The sequence below is a fragment of the Quercus suber genome, unplaced genomic scaffold, assembly GCF_002906115.3.
Source record: "Quercus suber isolate HL8 unplaced genomic scaffold, Cork oak 2.0 scaffold_27, whole genome shotgun sequence".
Classification (NCBI taxonomy): domain Eukaryota; kingdom Viridiplantae; phylum Streptophyta; class Magnoliopsida; order Fagales; family Fagaceae; genus Quercus; species Quercus suber.
In genome coordinates, this window is record NW_027069492.1 from 1190598 (window position 1) to 1207848 (window position 17251).

At 34.4% G+C, this 17251-nt stretch overlaps 1 protein-coding gene across 2 annotated transcripts; it reads left to right on the plus strand.

Moving 5' to 3' along the window:
* The first annotated feature begins 1982 nt into the window (after window positions 1-1982).
* Window positions 1983-16579, plus strand: LOC112037929 (probable ubiquitin-conjugating enzyme E2 26). 2 transcript variants are annotated; one of them, XM_065768897.1, is made up of 9 exons: window positions 1983-2116; window positions 2209-2311; window positions 4904-5059; window positions 12038-12178; window positions 12308-13471; window positions 13567-13630; window positions 13874-14013; window positions 14108-14419; window positions 15991-16579. In XM_065768897.1, the coding sequence occupies exons 1-9, from the start codon at window positions 2034-2036 to the stop codon at window positions 16282-16284; spliced, it is 2457 nt and encodes an 818-aa protein (XP_065624969.1). In that variant the 5' UTR covers window positions 1983-2033; the 3' UTR covers window positions 16285-16579. The 2 variants fall into 2 exon arrangements, with proteins under 2 accessions (XP_065624969.1, XP_065624973.1); XM_065768901.1 differs by lacking the exons at window positions 1983-2116; window positions 2209-2311; window positions 4904-5059 and adding an exon at window positions 10278-10458.
* The last annotated feature ends 672 nt before the right edge of the window (window positions 16580-17251 follow it).

The window sequence follows — 17251 nt, forward strand, 5'->3', positions numbered from 1 at the left end:
AAAGCCTAACAGAAAGGCAAGAAGGAGCTAAGCCAGGTTGCATAGGATCCCCCAGAGTTAAAGGGGGATCCTCAGGAAATTTCAGGGAAAAAAACCAACTGGGATTTGGATAGCTCAAGGTGGCATGCCCATGGACACAAGAAACGAAGAAGGTCATGTCCCATCAGCTGCCATAAGAGGAAGGTCAGCTGGATACTTTTGGGTTGCCAAACCTTAAAAGGGGAAATACTGAGAGAAAGAGGAAAGGACCAGCTACGAATGTTATAGACATGATATTGGTTCTAATACAAGAGTACCAAGAGAATGGATCAATGGCAAGGAAAAAAAAACCCTAGAAATGGCACTATAAAAAGGGGCGAAGCTCCAGCCAAAAGGCATTCAACAAGAAGCACTCAGATACTAGAAAAGATATTAAAAAGAGAGTTGCAAGCTTAAAATAAAGTGAAGAGTGAGGAACTATGAAGGATCCTACAAAAAATACTTAAGGATACACTTGGATTTAAAGGGATTCAAACTTCACAAGTCTTGGAAGCCCAAAGAAAGCTATCTAAGTCTGTGATTTTTAAACTTCATTGAACCTTGTGATATATCCTAGCAAAGTAGAACTTAATATATTCAAATACTTGATATAATAAAAAATATAATCTCACTCTATTTTGAGGGTCCCTAGCATTCTTTTATTTGCACTCTTTTAGTTCCTTTGCTATTTCTTAGTTATTTGTTTAACCAATATATATATATATATATATATATTCATGTATATTTGTGTTATGGAGGTCATATCTTGTGATTTTTCAACTTTATTGAACCTTGTGATATATCCTAGCAAAGTAGAACTTAATATATTCAAATACATGATATAATAAAAAATATATTCTCACTCTATTTTGAGGGCCCCTAACATTCTTTTATTTGCACTCTTTTAGTTCCTTTGCTATTTCTTAGTTATTTGTTTAACCAATATATATATATATATTTCTTAGTTATTTGTTTAACCAATATATATATATATATATATGTTCATGTATATTTGTGTTATGGAGGTCATATCTTGTGCACAATTAGCTTGTAAACAGCCCAACAAAGCCACGGTAAGTCAAGCCTAGTCCACCAACTATTTATACTATCCTTTAGAGGTCTAGGACCCTCTTAGACTATTGGGGTTGGGCTCTGGCCAAAGCAGGAACCCACGTCACTATAAGTCATTTGATTATAAATGGAGAGGATGTGAAACCATTTAAAATTTGTCGTATATTTTGGTGAGATGGCAGTGTTTAAATTGCAGAATAGGCAAGTTGTAGAGGCAAGCTAATGTGGTAAACTATAAATAAAAGTAGTATAAATCAAATAGTGGTAAAAATGGTAATTAAAGTCTAAAGAGGCAGGTGTGTGCACTTGGCGCTCTGATTTCTAGGTTGATTTGTTTGTCACTTACGCAAAGCCACCAAAAAAAAAAAGAGAAAAGCTGGGTGTACCCTATTTCACATCATTTAAATTACAACTCATCACGTGATGAGTTATGAGTAGTAGAAGTATGGTCTCATATAGACCCACCACCATATATTTATTACTCACAACTCGCCATGTGACGAGTTGTGGCCAAAGTTGTGTGAAATGGCATGAAAGTTGTATGAAATTGCGTGATTCTAGCATTGCTTACAAAAACACAGTATCTGGGTTGTCACTTATTGAAGGTGCGAAGCCAAAAAAAAAAAAAAAAAAATGTTAGGTCTACACCATTTCACACAATTTTAATCACAATTTATCACGTGGTGAGTTATGAGCGGTAAAAATATAGTCTTACATAGACCCACCATTATATATTTACTACTCACAACTCGCCACACGATGAATTGTGACTAAAATAGTGTGAAATGCGTGATTTTAGCGTTGCTTAAAAAAAAAAAGTACTCAACCAATCAAATATACTAAGAAAAAAAAAACACATCCGACGAGGAGGAACAGTAAAGTCAAATAACAGCTAAGCCAAGCCAACGCCGCCGTTTCGCTTACTTTCTCTCTTGAGCCGATCAATGAAGCCGCCGCCGCCGCCTCCGCCTCCTTCACCCAACCCTTACACTTACACTTACACTTCCACTTCCACTTCCACTTCCAAGTCTCTCTCTCTCTCTCTCTCGCTCTGAGACTTTTTATTTTTTGAAACAAATTTCTCACTCGTTTTCCCTCACTTTCTCTGTCTCCAAACAGGAAGCGATTGTTTTCCGGCAAAGGCTCCAAGTTCATGGGACACGAAATCTTCGAAATCCCGCCCCAATTTTTTCGGTCCTCCAAAATGCATAAACAAAAGCAGGTTGGATAACAAAGCATATATTTCCCCCCCTTAATTCTCGCTCTTAATCAACTGCTTTTAATTTTCACACGCCCATATTATTCTGTTTATCCAAATATGAAGTTTGCTTCTTTCTAACTGGATTGTAAAGTATTAGAAATGTTGTTTTGGTGTTACATTTAGTGAACTGTGATGAATCTTTGTGTAAAATAAATGTTAGTTTGATATGTACATAGATATTTTTTACTGCTAAATTGATAAAATTGTTTGTGTTATATAGTATCCATTGTAAATTCTATGTTTTGATTGTTATTTATGAATGACATATCATATTAAAGCCATTAAGCTGGTCAATCAATTTTGAGTATCAATGGGTGGGGCATTGGACTTTCATTGAATTGGTACTCCATCCTTCAGTTGAATCCTACTTGGACCCTTTCAGTCGAGTGGGTTCTGTAATTTCTCGGGGGGTTTTGTGTCTGTTGTTTTGACAAAGTTGAAATGTTTCATACATTGGTCAATGAGCTCTAACTCAAATGACACGTTGGAGAGTAGGTAGAGGGTGATGTCAAGAATTTAATACCCTCCAAGTGCGTGTGTAACTTAACAAAGAAATGTCTTGCAAATTTCATTCAAAACTATACAAGTTTTTGTTTTCTTGATCAGAATAAGGAACTAGGAAACCCTTCTTATAATCTGCTTCTCTTCACACACACATGTGGATCTCTGTGGTGAAGTAGATTAGTGGACTTTGTCTCTTACTCTGCATTTTTACTTCTAAAGGCTTCTATTCTACTCGAAATTTTAGCAATTCCCTGGCTTGCAGCTTGCGCCATATAGAGAATTGCAGGTTTCCACTGTTTCATAGTTGGGAAGAATGGGGATCTGTTTAGCAAATGACACGCTCTGCATTTTCTAAACTTAGCTGTCCATGTTATATCTGAACCATCCTTGACTTGACAAATTTGAAGTTCTCATTTATCTAAGGGAGAGCTTCACCCTATATATTTGATGCTGCCATTGAATGAAGGTCATGCTGCTTTCTTTAGACTGATTTTCAGTTTTGGTAGCTTCAGGTCCTTATGTGCATAGAGCTAATAAGTGACATCCATTGAAGTAAAACCTATGTGGTTTTGAAGCTTATATTATAAGCATCTTAGGGTTAAAACAGTTTTGAATTGAGTCACTAGTTTATGAGTAATCTGCATTTAGGGTTTTTCCAGGAATTTGTTTACTAGTCAAAATTAGGGGTCCCAGTCCCAGTCCCAGTCCTAGTAGGTTAAATCAATGAGTGTATATAAATTTCCTTATTGGTAAAAGACAGTCGACTTTCATAATGCAATATTGATTTTTGAGTGCTGATGCCGGATTGCCTTACGTGTTCTTTTCAATTAGCTTTATTCTTCTTATGCATTGTGCATTAGTATTATTCATAGCCCCTGAACAATCACAAAATTCTCTCTTTTTCTTCTCTCTTGTGTGACCCCAAATTATGCCATTCTCCTTACCTATTGAGACCCTAAAACTCCCATAAATTTTCCCTTTCAAGTAGACATAAAAAACTTATCAAATCAGCCATGAACTTCCAAACGCAGTCACTATATAGAATGAACCTGTTTGCTTCAAGAAAGTGGCCTAGCATTATTCCCCTTTGTTTCGAAAGTCAAAACCCTTGTCAATCTTTGAATTCTAATAATTTATTCTAAAAAAATTTAAATACATTCACAAATTTCCCTAATCCCAAGCCCAACAAAGCACATGTAGACAGATTCCTTAAATTTTTCTTACTTCAATATGTCATCATTTGTTATGCTGTAAACTGGATTACTTCTGATAGTTGTAATGTAATCTGTATAGTATGGAATTGGTGGACATTGTTTCAAACTTTGGAATAACATTAACTGGCTAAGATGGATAATAACCTTTAAACATCTTTGTTCTGTTACCATCACAGCATGCATTGATGCATGCTCAATTTATTAAATGACAATTGAGGCAGCAGAGGTATCAGCTCTCAAAAGGCAGGTGGCACTTTGAATGACTCTTTTGAGAATATTGTTCCTAATATGCTGATAGACTTTGTATAATATGTTTGAACCACCCTGGTAAAGGCTCAAAACATTGTGCCCAACCCAGGCCCATTAATTATTATTCTTAAAAAATAAAAAGTGCATCTGGATCTTAAATCTTTTCTTCTTGAATTTGTTTTGCCCTGCTCAAATGTATGCTTCTTCCTCTTTCTTTCTGTTCCTTGCTTGAATTCTTTTTTTTTCGGTTTTGTTGAATAGTTTTTGGATAAGATTAAATAAAATTGAATTATAACATATGAATGTACTCATTGGCTTTTGATGTTTGAACTCAATATCTTGCCAAGAGCCTCGTAGCTCTATTGGTTGATAGCTTTTGATTTTCCAATGGAGACATCTAGGATTTAAATCCCTCAATCCCAACTGTTGAATTAAAAAAAAAAAGGTTTGGACCCAAGATCTCACTCTCCATTCTATTATTGTTGAAAGAGGATGTGCTATTTGAGCTGGAGTTCATTGGCTTCTTTAACTCTTATAAATTATTCCATTATCACTTAATGTGGGCAATTTTCTTCTCTCTCTCTAGGTCATTCCACATGATGTGATTGATATAGACAAAGGGGGAGATTCTGCTGATGTAATGTTCATTGATGGAAAAGTTCACACAAGGAACAAATTGCGGAGCAACAAAGGGAAGAAAATAAAAGATGTTTCTGATGGTTATGGTGGTCATCAAGCTAAGGTTTGTGATTAATGTTTTAAATATGTTCTAGTTGCTGATTTGTGACTCATATATATATATATATATTATGACTAAGCAGTTTCATTTCTAGAAAACCAAAGGTACAATTAGTTTAAGCACAACAACAGTACAAAACAACAGGACAAAAGCTATCCAAACTCAACAACCCCATGACAAAAGCACCATAGGAAAAAAGCTAATAGACAACATCAGCGAAGAGTAGCGAGCCATTTGTTGCTCTGGTTTTAAGCTTGGATGTTGGAACGAGAAATACCCCAAAAGCAACATACAACTTTGTTAAGAATAGAATTACAAAGGTTCCATGGAGCTCTATTCTTGACTTTCATATTATTATTCTCACAATACCCTCTTCAGAATTTTTTATGCCAAAACTGACCAATAAGATTGGCTTCTCGCTACTCCTTTAGCAATCGCCTCACTTAGTGCTTTGACAATAATCTTTCCATTCACCTTATTAAAGGTAATGAATTGCAAGCTTGTAAAGGTTCTCTGATCTTTTTGAAACAGAGCACTCTAATTCTCTGCATGCGCATTAATGGCTCAAGAGGAAAGGCTAAAATTTGGACTTTCATTTGGGCCTTTGAAGCTCAAAACTTGGAGATTAGACTAGACTGACATCTATTTTTGCTTTTACCATTCATATTATGCCTAATGAGTTGCATCTTAGCATGATTAAGAAGGAATTCCAGTTCAACAATATCATCCCCAATTGTTTTTCCTACTTGTTTTTATTCGTAAGTGACACTCGCCATCCTCATTGAGACTGAAACCCTATCTACCATTGGAAGCTCTTCATAGCAAAGTTGTCAATGTCAAATTGTAGCAGCTGGCTAAATCGGTACAAATTCCTGAAACATACTGAATAAAATACTGGCATGCATTGGGGGATGTATGAGTGTTTTGCTCAATATAAGAAAAAAAATATTAAAAAAATGGAAAGGGGTTGAAACATGGGTAATATGTTGGGTTAATATGCTTGGGCTTATAAAATACATAGATTTTAAATTCTATGTTTATATATATATATATATATATAGTGATAACTTAAAAATGGTGCACAGTTATTAATTAGTATTGAAATATTTTGTTTCCTTAGTGAGACTAAAACATCTGGGTATTGACAACTTTGCTTTATGGTTCAAGACCTTCATCACTACATCGAAAACTCTCTTAGCAAAATTAGTTTTTGCAAATTTCTGAACATTCCCTGCTTGGGAGATCACTAAACAAAAGCTCTTGTTTGTGGAGCAATTCCAACTCATCCCATTGCTTTATAGGTTATTCATTTGATCAGGGAACATTTGTCTTATTGATTTGTGCGCATCCTCCACTGACTGGTTAGCTTTTGGGGTTAATATTAAATCTTTGTGAGGACCAACTATAGGGGATTACCAAGAATGCTTTGACGAGTGACCTTATCCACCCCCCTATTGAGTAAAACATTAATAGAGCCAAATGTAATAGAGTCAAACAGGGAAAAAAAATATAATATTTCAAACACCTGTATTTTAACTTTTAAGTTACATTTAAAATTTAAAACACCATACAAACTTCACTCTTTACACTAGAATGATTACTCCTAAATTTCTAATTGATCAATGCTCAATTCCTTTTCGTTTCACCTGAAATGCAGGAATATTCCATTGTAGAAGATACTAATTGAGTTATAGAGTTTTTGATATGTAATGATAATATTAAGAATGTATTATTTGATTTTGAATTAATAATTTAATATTTTGTTATATATATATATATATATATATATATAAGACTGAAACCAAAATATTTGATTGATTCTGATGTATATATCGGAACGGAATTTGACAACTTTGGTTTTGACTTTTGAGCCAAAACAAAGAAACTTCTTGTTTATTTTGTTTTCTTAGTTATCGGGAGAGCCATTAACAAAGAGAGATGCTACGTTTATAACAATTTTACAATATTTTTACAACAAATTATATGTGGTTAGTTGTTATTGGTTCAAATTTGAAACTAACACTAATATTACTTTTTTGCCCCAACAATAACAACTAGTAACAACCTGTCACTTAAAATTTGTTGTAAAAATATTGTAAAAATATTGTAGACCGATTAATCAAGATCTTGTCACAAAAGTCTTCTACTATCTTATTCCACCACTATTCCAAAAAAAAAAAAAAAAAAAAAAAAAATCCCTTATTGTAAACCAAAATTTCTCCATATATATATATATATATAGATGTGGGGTCCACTTCTAAAACATTATAAGTCGCACGTGGACATCTCTCTAAGGTTAGTACTATATACGTATAAAAAAATCTAGCCATTAGAAAAACAAGGTTCTACCAAAAAGGAAAACACGGTAAGCAGTGGGACCATCTAAGGTAGATTCTTCCATTCCTTTGACAACAGCCGTTTGATTGGTCCTCTGACGTACTCCAAAAATTTGATGCAACGGCTGATAACGCATTACACTAGTCAACACACAACGTTGGACTGGTGGAGAATTTGAGGAAGTTCTTTCCCTTCACTCCTTGGGCTTGCTCCCCAAGTTTGGCTTCTGTCCGGTACAGCCTCCTCATACTCATCACTCCCCTTCTTAATTATGATCATGTCACATCTATGTAATTCTTTATTATTAATGTTACACCACCATGTTTGAAATTTTTTTTTTTCAACTTTGATTTATTTAACTATATTTTTAAAGCCTCTCACTTTCTTTTTTTTAGTGTACAACTTAATTGATGTTGCTTCTTAATATTTTTTTTATTACATTAATATTTCATATTGATGAATTTATAATTTCTTTATTTTTAGTATGTATGCCAAATTTTTTTATTTAATTAGATCTTATTATTATCCTATATCCATGAATTTTTTTTAATGGTTTTGAAATATAAATATGAAGTATAAAAACTTTGATATTTTACAGTTATGAACTACGAAAGGTGTAAAAGACAATGTAAGCTAGTAGTAAATTTGAAAAAATGAAAAAGAAAAAAAATCAAATAAAAAGTAATGGATACTTAGGATACAAGAGGAAATTTATAGTGTCATTATAAGGAGGGCTTTAAACTTTAAATCTTGTGCCATTTTTTGATTTGGTGAGATGGCACCTCTTCAATTGTAGGTTTAAAACTCTATACTAGTAGTCTAGTAGTATGCTTTAAGTAAAAACTTATATGTAAATACAATAAAATATTTAACTGATATCATTGAGTTATACTGAGTAACTTAAATAGAGTTTTACCTATATAATAAATTAATTATTAATGAGCCATGATAAAAACATATTAAGTTTATGAAGTTATATATATATATATATATATATATATATATATTGAAAAGAGAGGGAGAGAGCTATTTAGTGTAAGTATGTATGACATATATAGTGAAGTGTGTATGTTTTATTATAGGACAAAACTTAGGTATAATACTTTAGATGCTGCTTTTTAGGTTTCCCTCTTAAGATTTAGCCATGTGGCTACTTAACTAAAAAATATACTTCCATTCCATGAAAAAAATCTATATGGTTGAATCTTAGGAAGGAAATCTAAGTACTGTATTTAAGTCTTGCCTTTTACTATATTATAAAACAAAATATGATATATAACAAAAATAATTAAAAAAATATTAAATAGAATTTTAAATTTCTTGAAATTTGGGTAATAGAGTTTTAGCTAGAGTAAACTAGGGGTGGCAATTTGTGTTCACGGGTCGGGGTTGTGTCGTATCGAGCCATAGGTACTCGGCTATATAAGTTGACTTGAATTCGAATTTTTTAGTAAACGTGTTAAGAATTTTCAACTCTAATTCGATCTATTTATTATGAATGTTGACCCAACATGTCAAGTTTAACTCGTTTAATTAACAAGTTATATAAAAGTCAACACAAATGACCCATCTAATAACCTATTTGATTAATAGGTCATATTTGACCTGAATAACCTATTATCAATTTCCATATATCTAAAATTAAAATACAATTACAATCATAAATATAGTAATAAACATATAATTACAACAAAAAAATTAATCAAAAGCAATAATTACAAAATTTAATACCTTTATAACTTAAACGGATTAGTCGTGTTGACTCGAACCCGTTTAGTTTCAATCTACAACTTGTTTATAAACATGTTAATTGTATCGAGTTTGCGGGTCTTGTAAGATTTTGTTAATCTTAGAGTAAACAATTCAAAAATTTAATAATAACTAGTCTCATTACACGTGTTTTGTGCTTGTAATGAGGCTTTTTTTAGAGATATATATATATATATATTTTTTTTTAATAGGAACTTGGGGTAGGTTTTTATTTTATTTGTTAATAGGAACTTTGTGCGTGTAATGAGACTTTTTTTTTAGATAGTTTTTTTTTTTTTTAAATAGGAACTTAGTGCGTGTAATGAGACTTTTTTTTTTCTTTTTTAGAACATGGGATAGTTTTATAAGAATGAGTAGGTTTTTTGTTTTTTGATTTTGGTTAATTTACAATTTTAACTTTATTTTTATGTTATAGGAATAAAAATAAGTTAATTAAATTAGGGGTATTTTTAGAAATTAAAAATACAATAACTAAAATTTTGAATTCTCTTAATATAGAGAGATAACTTGATATTTTGATGATAATTAAAAGTTTAATCTAAAAATAGTGTTATGCACATGTATACATAATTAGAATGAACAAAAATTTACCACCTGTAGTTCCTGTATCCACTAGTGATTAAAAGTGATGAGTCATAAAAAAGGGGTGAGGGAAGCGTGTGCATTTGTGGAATAGTCGAATAGTTTATACAAAAAGAGGTAAAAGCACCGGTGGCGTCGTCGCATTCTCTAGGGTGATTCTTTGTCAAGGCGCCAACGAAGCCAAAACTCTAACAAAGTATAATTACTCACAAATCACTCACTCTCTCTCTCTCTCTAAAATCCAAAGCGGACTCGACTGACTGTACTGTACTGTGGAGCTGAGAAAAACAAAACAAAACCAAACCAAACCATACCAAACTTAACCAAAACAAAAGCAAATAGTATTTATATATCTGATTTCAAAGCCAAGACACTAGCCCCAGCGCGCCGATTCAGTTACTTTCTCTCTCTGGGACCGAGCCGAGCCGATAAAAGGAGCCGCCGCCGCCGTCACCGTCACGCAAATACCTCTCGCCTATAAAGTCTCTCTCTTTCTCCCTTGCCCTTTTTCACTTACTTTTGAAAACGCTCTCTCTCTCACTGACTATTTTTATTTTTGTAGTAACATTTTCTCACACTTTCCCTCACTTTCTCGGTCCCCAAACAGGAAGCGATTGATTTCCGGGAAAACATACTCCGATTTCATGGAGCCCGAAGTCATCGAAATCCCTCCCCCGATTTTCCGAACTCCCAAATTCCTCAAACAAAAACAGGTTTCCACAACCCAAACCAATTTTCTTTTTTCTCAGATTCTTGCTCCGCTATTTCTCTCAATCACTCGCTTTTATTTCGCGCACTCCTACATGATTCAAGATTCAGCTTTTTTTATATATATAAAAAAAAAAACTTTATTTTCAAGTTTTAATCTATTCGTTTTTCGTTTCGGCTATTGATCATACTGAAATTATTTAAATTTTTTTTTACTCTGATAGGTCTTTGTTAGCTTAATCTCGTAGTGATCAGCTTCTGAATTGCATGAAATTGATCGTGTGTGTGGGACTTCATTTGGACAGAGTAGAATCTCGCTTGCTTTGCAATATGGGGGACTTTAAATTGGTTAATCTGATGCAAAATTTCGGTTTTTAGGGTTTTTTTTTTTGGTGGGTTGTAGCTAAATTTGTAAGTCTTTTTAATTTGGGTTTTTGCTTGTTTTGGAAGTTTTCATTCAAAGGAGTTTAGAGGCGAGTTAAAGAATTTCATGGTAGTGTTTTGTTGTTACGTGCAATGTTATAGTGATGAATCTTAGTATAAATTAAAAAAAAGAAAAAGAAAAGAAGATAGTTTGATATGCAGATGGGTTTTTCTTGCTGCTGAAGTGATTGTTGTTTGTGTTTTATATCATCCATTATGAATTCTATGTGTAGTTTTTATTTTATGAATGACATGTCATCTCAAACCCATTTAGATGATCAATCAATTTTCAGTAACAATGGGTGGGCATTTACCTTCGGTTGAATTGGTACACCATCCTATAGTTGAATCCTACAAAATGTTTTGTTTGAAATTGAAACGGTTACACAGTCATTTTGACCAAACCTTGGAGTTCTGTTATTCCTAGCAGGTTTTGTGTCCACAATTTGTTGAAATTGAAATGTTTTGCACATTTCAGTCATGAGTTCTGACTCAATTGGTATCTCTTTCCCTTGTAAAAGCAAGGTAGAGGGTGAGGTCGTGGGTTGAAGACTCACCGAGTAGGCATGTAACTTACCAATAACCCACAAAAAAAAAGTTTTACACATTTCATTCAGGATCTCTGTGGTGCAGTAGAGTCTGTCCCTTACTGTACATTTTTACTTCTAAGACTTCTATTCTACTCACTATTCTAGCAATTTCCTAGCTTCCTCCATATGGATTAATTGGAGGTTTCCACTCTTTCAAAGTTAGGAAGAATGGAATCTGTTTGGCAAATGACATGTTATGCATTTTCTAAACTGGGCTGTCTTGTATATCTGAAACATCCTTGGCATGAAAATTTTAAGTTCTCTTTTATCTAAGGGAGAGTTGGCATCCTGTATATTTGATGCAGCCATGGAATGAGGGTCAAGTTGCTGTCTTCAGACTGATTTTCACTTTCGGTAGCTTCAGTTCTTTATGTGCATAGTGCCATCACATGACATCAAATATAATTATAACATATGCATGTACTCATTGGCTTCAAATTTTGAACTCTTAAGACTTTACCCTCCATCCCATTATTGTGGGAAGAAATTTGAGTTAAACTTCATCGTCTTCTCTGATTCTTATTAATTATTCTGTTTTTGCTTAGCGTGTGTGTTTTTTTCCTCTCTATAGGTCATTCTGCATGATGTGATTGATATAGACAAAGAGGGGGATTCTGCTGATGTAATGTTTATTGATGAAAAAGTTCACACAAGTAAAAAAGGGAAGGAAATAAAAGATGTGGCTGATGTTTATGGTCATCATCAAGCTAAGGTTTGTGATTAACTTTTTAAATATTTTCTAGTTTCTGAATTCTAGTTGCTGATTCATGACTTATATAAATACAACAAACATCTAAGGTAGCTGTACTGTTTCTGATTCTTCGCTCTTTTTTTTAATCAGGAAGATTTTGCTAATTATATTTTTGGTGCTGGTGTGGAAATGTTTGGATCAGTGAATGGGGTTGAGTCTTCTGAGATGCATAATTTAATCAACCTTGATGGTCATAGTTCTGATCTATCTTATGATGATAATAATGAGTATGCTGATTTTTTTCCGGATGATATCTTGGATGTTGATGAGTATGCCATTTTGCAAGCCCATTTTGATAGCATGGATATTCCTCCTGGAATAGAGGCACCAGTTCCTTGGTTGCCAGATTTTGCACAACATGAGAAACAACCAATTACTGGAAGTAGTTCACACTATACGGAGTCACAAATGCACTTGGATGTTGTTGGTCCCCATGGCATAGACCCCTCTCTGCCTTCATGGTCAGAAAAGCCTGTTCACATCAACAAGAATCTAAATTCGGTCAGTGGTTCAAGTGTGGATTCTGTCGTTCACCCTCATTCAAAAGTTGGCCAAAATAAAAAGAAATCATCTGCTTCACACCATAGAGGGAATGCTTTGAATCTCCCGCTTGGGAAAGAATCATCTAAATCACGGTGGTTTTTGGATCCTTTCAAAAGTAAGAAGAAGCAATTTGCTTCAAGTAGTTCACCCAATTGTAGTTATGTAAAGAAATTGGATGCAATGAAGCTCCCTTCTGGAGCTGAGCCATCCTTTTGGGGACATCATACTCCTGAGAATGTAAAGAAGCAAGTTAGTAGTAGTACATATTATCCAACTAACCCAGTGCATACAGATGCATTTAAGTATCCTGCTGGGGTGCATACAGACGCATTTAAGTATCCCGCTGGGGTGCATGCAGAGGCATTTATGTATCCTGCTGGGGGCCATACAGATCCATTTAAGTATCCTGCTGGAGTAGAACCGCCCACACCCTTGTGGACGCCACCTTTGACTAACCATCCAGGTTATTATTTTCCATTTCATGGTTTACATGCTCCTCCTGAAGATGTGGAAGAGTTCCCCTGGGTTCCGGATTCTGCCCAAAATCAAAATAATGTAGCTGCTGATGGTAGTTCAACTTTCCCAATTGAGGCAATCTCTGGTAAGGACAAAGATGAAATTTTGAGGAGGTTCCAACTTTTTAAACAATTTGATACTGTGGAAGACTATTCGGACCATCACTATACTGGCTATGGTTCTACCACAAAGCAGGTGACTAGGTTTAGATGATGCATTGCTTGCCTTCTTTTTTCAGTCTCTAGTTTTAAATATATCTAAATTTTGTTTTCGTTGCCTGTTTCTTACAGCCATCAAAGACTTGGGCAAAGAAAATTCAGGAGGAGTGGAAGATCCTGGAGAAGGATCTACCTGGTGAGCTCTTATTCTTCTCTTTTTTAATGTAATGGCTGCAACTTTTTTCCAATACGTAGCCTTTATTTTGATCAAACCATTGGAAATAAATTTGTTGTTGATAATAGTAGCCCTAAACTCTAAATTTGCAAAGCATAGCTGTAGAAATGTAGTGGGACATTAATGGATTTGCTGTCTGCCCCTCCCCAATGCACACCTTTATTTTTCCCTAAAATTTTGTAATTCATTTTTTTTTCCCAATAGATACAATATTCGTTAGAGTTTATGAATCAAGGATGGATCTTTTGAGGGCTGTCATCGTTGGAGCAGAGGGTACTCCCTACCATGATGGTCTCTTCTTCTTTGATGTTTTTTTCCCTTGTGGTTATCCTAATGTACCACCGGTATGTGATTGAAGCTTTGAGTGCTGGCAATATATTTTCTTTATCTTCTGCTTTACATCATTGGTCTGAATACTGTAGAACTTGTATATGCCAGAATGTCTACTACCACTCTGGTGGCCTTCGACTCAATCCTAATCTGTACAATTGTGGGAAAGTATGCCTGAGTCTACTTAATACCTGGTCTGGTAACAAGAATGAGAAGTGGATCCCAGGTGTATCAACCATGCTTCAAGTACTTGTATCCATACAAGGGTTGATCTTGAATACAAAGCCCTATTTCAATGAGCCTGGATATGCACATATGAGTGGCTCAGAGTCCGGTGAAATGAGGTCCCAGCAATACAATGAGGATACATTTGTTCTCTCACTAAGAACAATGATGTACACAATGAGGAGGCCACCAAAGGTAAGATTCCATTTTTTTTGATAGGTAATAAAGTTTTAGTAAGAAAGAAGATCACTTCATGCTCACTATGATGAACACAAAGTGTCTTAAAAAGTACATCATACAGGAAAGGGAAAGACTCTTCGAACTCTAGAAAAGAATAACAATGATTAAAATCCCACACTCTAGACCAATCAAACAACATTCGTATTAGGACTAATTGGAGGTGCTACTGAGATCTCTCAATTCCATTGATTATGCCTTGTTCATTCTTTCCACATTTTGGATATGGTATCATTCATTGCATCCTGAAATAGATATAAATTTCAATTTCAATTTAACAATTATAACCTTACTACATAACTTTACATTAATTCATGCAGATTCCTGTTGAGGTTGTTAAGTATTTAATTTTAAACGTCAGTGAATGTTATACTTCTTGAAGTCCTAGCAAACAACCATGTTATGTGTAACAATATAGTGTATAGGGAATTTGAGAGGAAGAGATATAGTGGAGTCATGGTTAACTTTTCCCCATTCAATATGATATGATGTAATTTCTAAAAATGTGGGCAAATGCTTTTTATTTATTTATTTTAATATCCAGTAATGGGGTTGGGCTGTGTTCTTTTCTCCAAAGCATTCTCACCTAAAAGTCCAATCATATCCCAAATGCATTACATATCTTGTTGTGGTAGTTTGGAGAGATTGCATTTTTTGGTATTAATTTACTTATGAAATAGCTTTTGTGCATGGACTCCATGATTGCAGTTTGTACTGGAAATATTTATGCTTATGATACTGTGGAAACAATGCAGTTTTTAAATGTAGATGATTGTTTATTATAAAAAAGAAAAAGAAATTAATATGGTCTTTGACTGTGTGTGTTATACGGGACACTAAATCATTCAAGCATTATATCTGACATTAGATCACTCAAGCATTTCTGCTTTGAGGAGATAGTTTAGTACAGAGATCCAATTGATTGTTACAATATGTAAAATTAGATCCTTGACTGTTGATGATTTTCTAATTTTGTTCTGTATATCTTTTTCTTGCAACACATTTTTTTTGTCCATAATTGATTGTTTTGAGTCTTGAATTTAGAAATAGATTGTAATGCCAATGAGCCCCGGCTTTGATCGCAATTCCTCCTTCTGTAATAAAGGGATGAAGGGTGAGGTTATGCTGTTATGGGTTCAAGAACCATTGTGTAACTTACCTATAAAAAAATAAATACTAAGCATGTTGTGTAGCATCACTGTTAATTTATTAGCATTTAGGGATTCACAATGATCTTTTTGGTTGTTTTGCTGCATCATGACCATTGACAATCAAAAAGTTCTATAACTTTCGAATTCGGTCTTCAGTTTACATGTGAATTATGGTTTGATTTCATCCATTGTACACACTTGGAATAGTTATTTATGGAAATGGTGCTTTCTGTGCTAGGCTTATATGAATTGTGTGTGTGTGTGTGTGTGTGGTTTTTTTATCATTTGGGTTTTGGGGGTGGGGGGGTGGTGTGGGGGATGCTTTTTTGGCAGCTTCTGAGGGTTCAACATCTAATTCTGAGTCATGTGTGGCTGCAGCATTTTGAGGACTTTGTTTTGGGGCATTTCCGAAACCGTGCCCGAGATATTCTGGTGGCATGCAAAGCGTATATGGAAGGTGCTCAAGTAGGATCTCTGGTCAAAGGTGGGGTGCAGGATGTTGATGTGGGTGACAGGAGCTGCTCAAAGCGGTTTAAGGATTCTTTGGCAGGCTATGTGGATATGCTTGTCAAGGCATTTACCCAAATTGGAGCTGAGGGCTGTGAGATGTTCCAGTCTTCTGGAATGAACGGGAACAAGCGTTTCTGTGGTATGCCTAAGGCTGCAACATGAATACTCTTGATGAAAGACTGATTGAGACTTGACACAAATTGTTTTCCATCCTTGACATGCAACTTAGGTTTCTAATCCTATTTTGAATAGTTTTGAGATAAATTATAGAGTATCATATGTTCATACCTTGAGGTCGCAGACATAATTTGGGATACTGTATATAGCTGCAGATATGAATGGGCTTAAGAAGTCTCTGTCAACTGTTTTAGGATAAAACCAGATCCTTCCCAGTAAGTTACTTACAGGTTTTGGTTTCTATCTTGAATAGACTTCAATTCAAAAGTTTTTATATTTATACTCCTAGGACACACTTACAAGAGATTGCACATATGTCTAGATATTGTCAGGTATGTCTTATCCTCCATCAGTGTTATTGTCTAAACCCTGACTACATCCATGGATGGCACAAGATTTGTCACGTAATTTTTACAGATTAAACAATTTAACTCTTTAATTTATCTTGATTTGAGTATTACTTGGGGTGTTACAAATTTTACGACAAAGAAGTTGAATTGACTAGTCGCTTAGTTCTCAATTCTCGTTTATCTCACATCCACTTTCAGTGAATTTGGAGGGTGAGCTAATGGAATGCAACTTGTAGATACCATACATTACACTAAGCAGCCCCATCATAAATGATCTCTTCAATTTGTAATTTAATTGCAGTAAAGTCCATGGTACCCCTAATATCATTTTTTCTTTATGATGACCTAATATCGTGGTATGCATAAAATACATGTTAAATTAGTTTTACAAATCTATCCATACAAACTGTGAAGTGGCTGATCAAATATCATTGAAGGATGTTTGGAAGATATAGTGCAGGTGTATATCATGGATTGAATGGACTAATTCTTCTGGTTGTGTGAACTGTGAAGCCACAATTTTAGTGGTACTTGCCTTTATGTTTTCTCACTCACTAAATCATTCCTATTGTTAGGATAAAGGTTTAAGTGCGAAATGAATC

Bases quoted from the DNA above. Each gene is read 5' to 3' on its own strand.
- LOC112037929 (XM_065768897.1), top strand. From the start codon at position 2,034: ATGAAGCCGCCGCCGCCGCCTCCGCCTCCTTCACCCAACCCTTACACT. The intron at 5,060-12,037 runs GTTTGTGATTAA...TCCTCTCTATAG, and splicing joins ATGGTGGTCATCAAGCTAAG to GTCATTCTGCATGATGTGAT. The intron at 12,179-12,307 runs GTTTGTGATTAA...TTTTTTAATCAG, and splicing joins ATGGTCATCATCAAGCTAAG to GAAGATTTTGCTAATTATAT.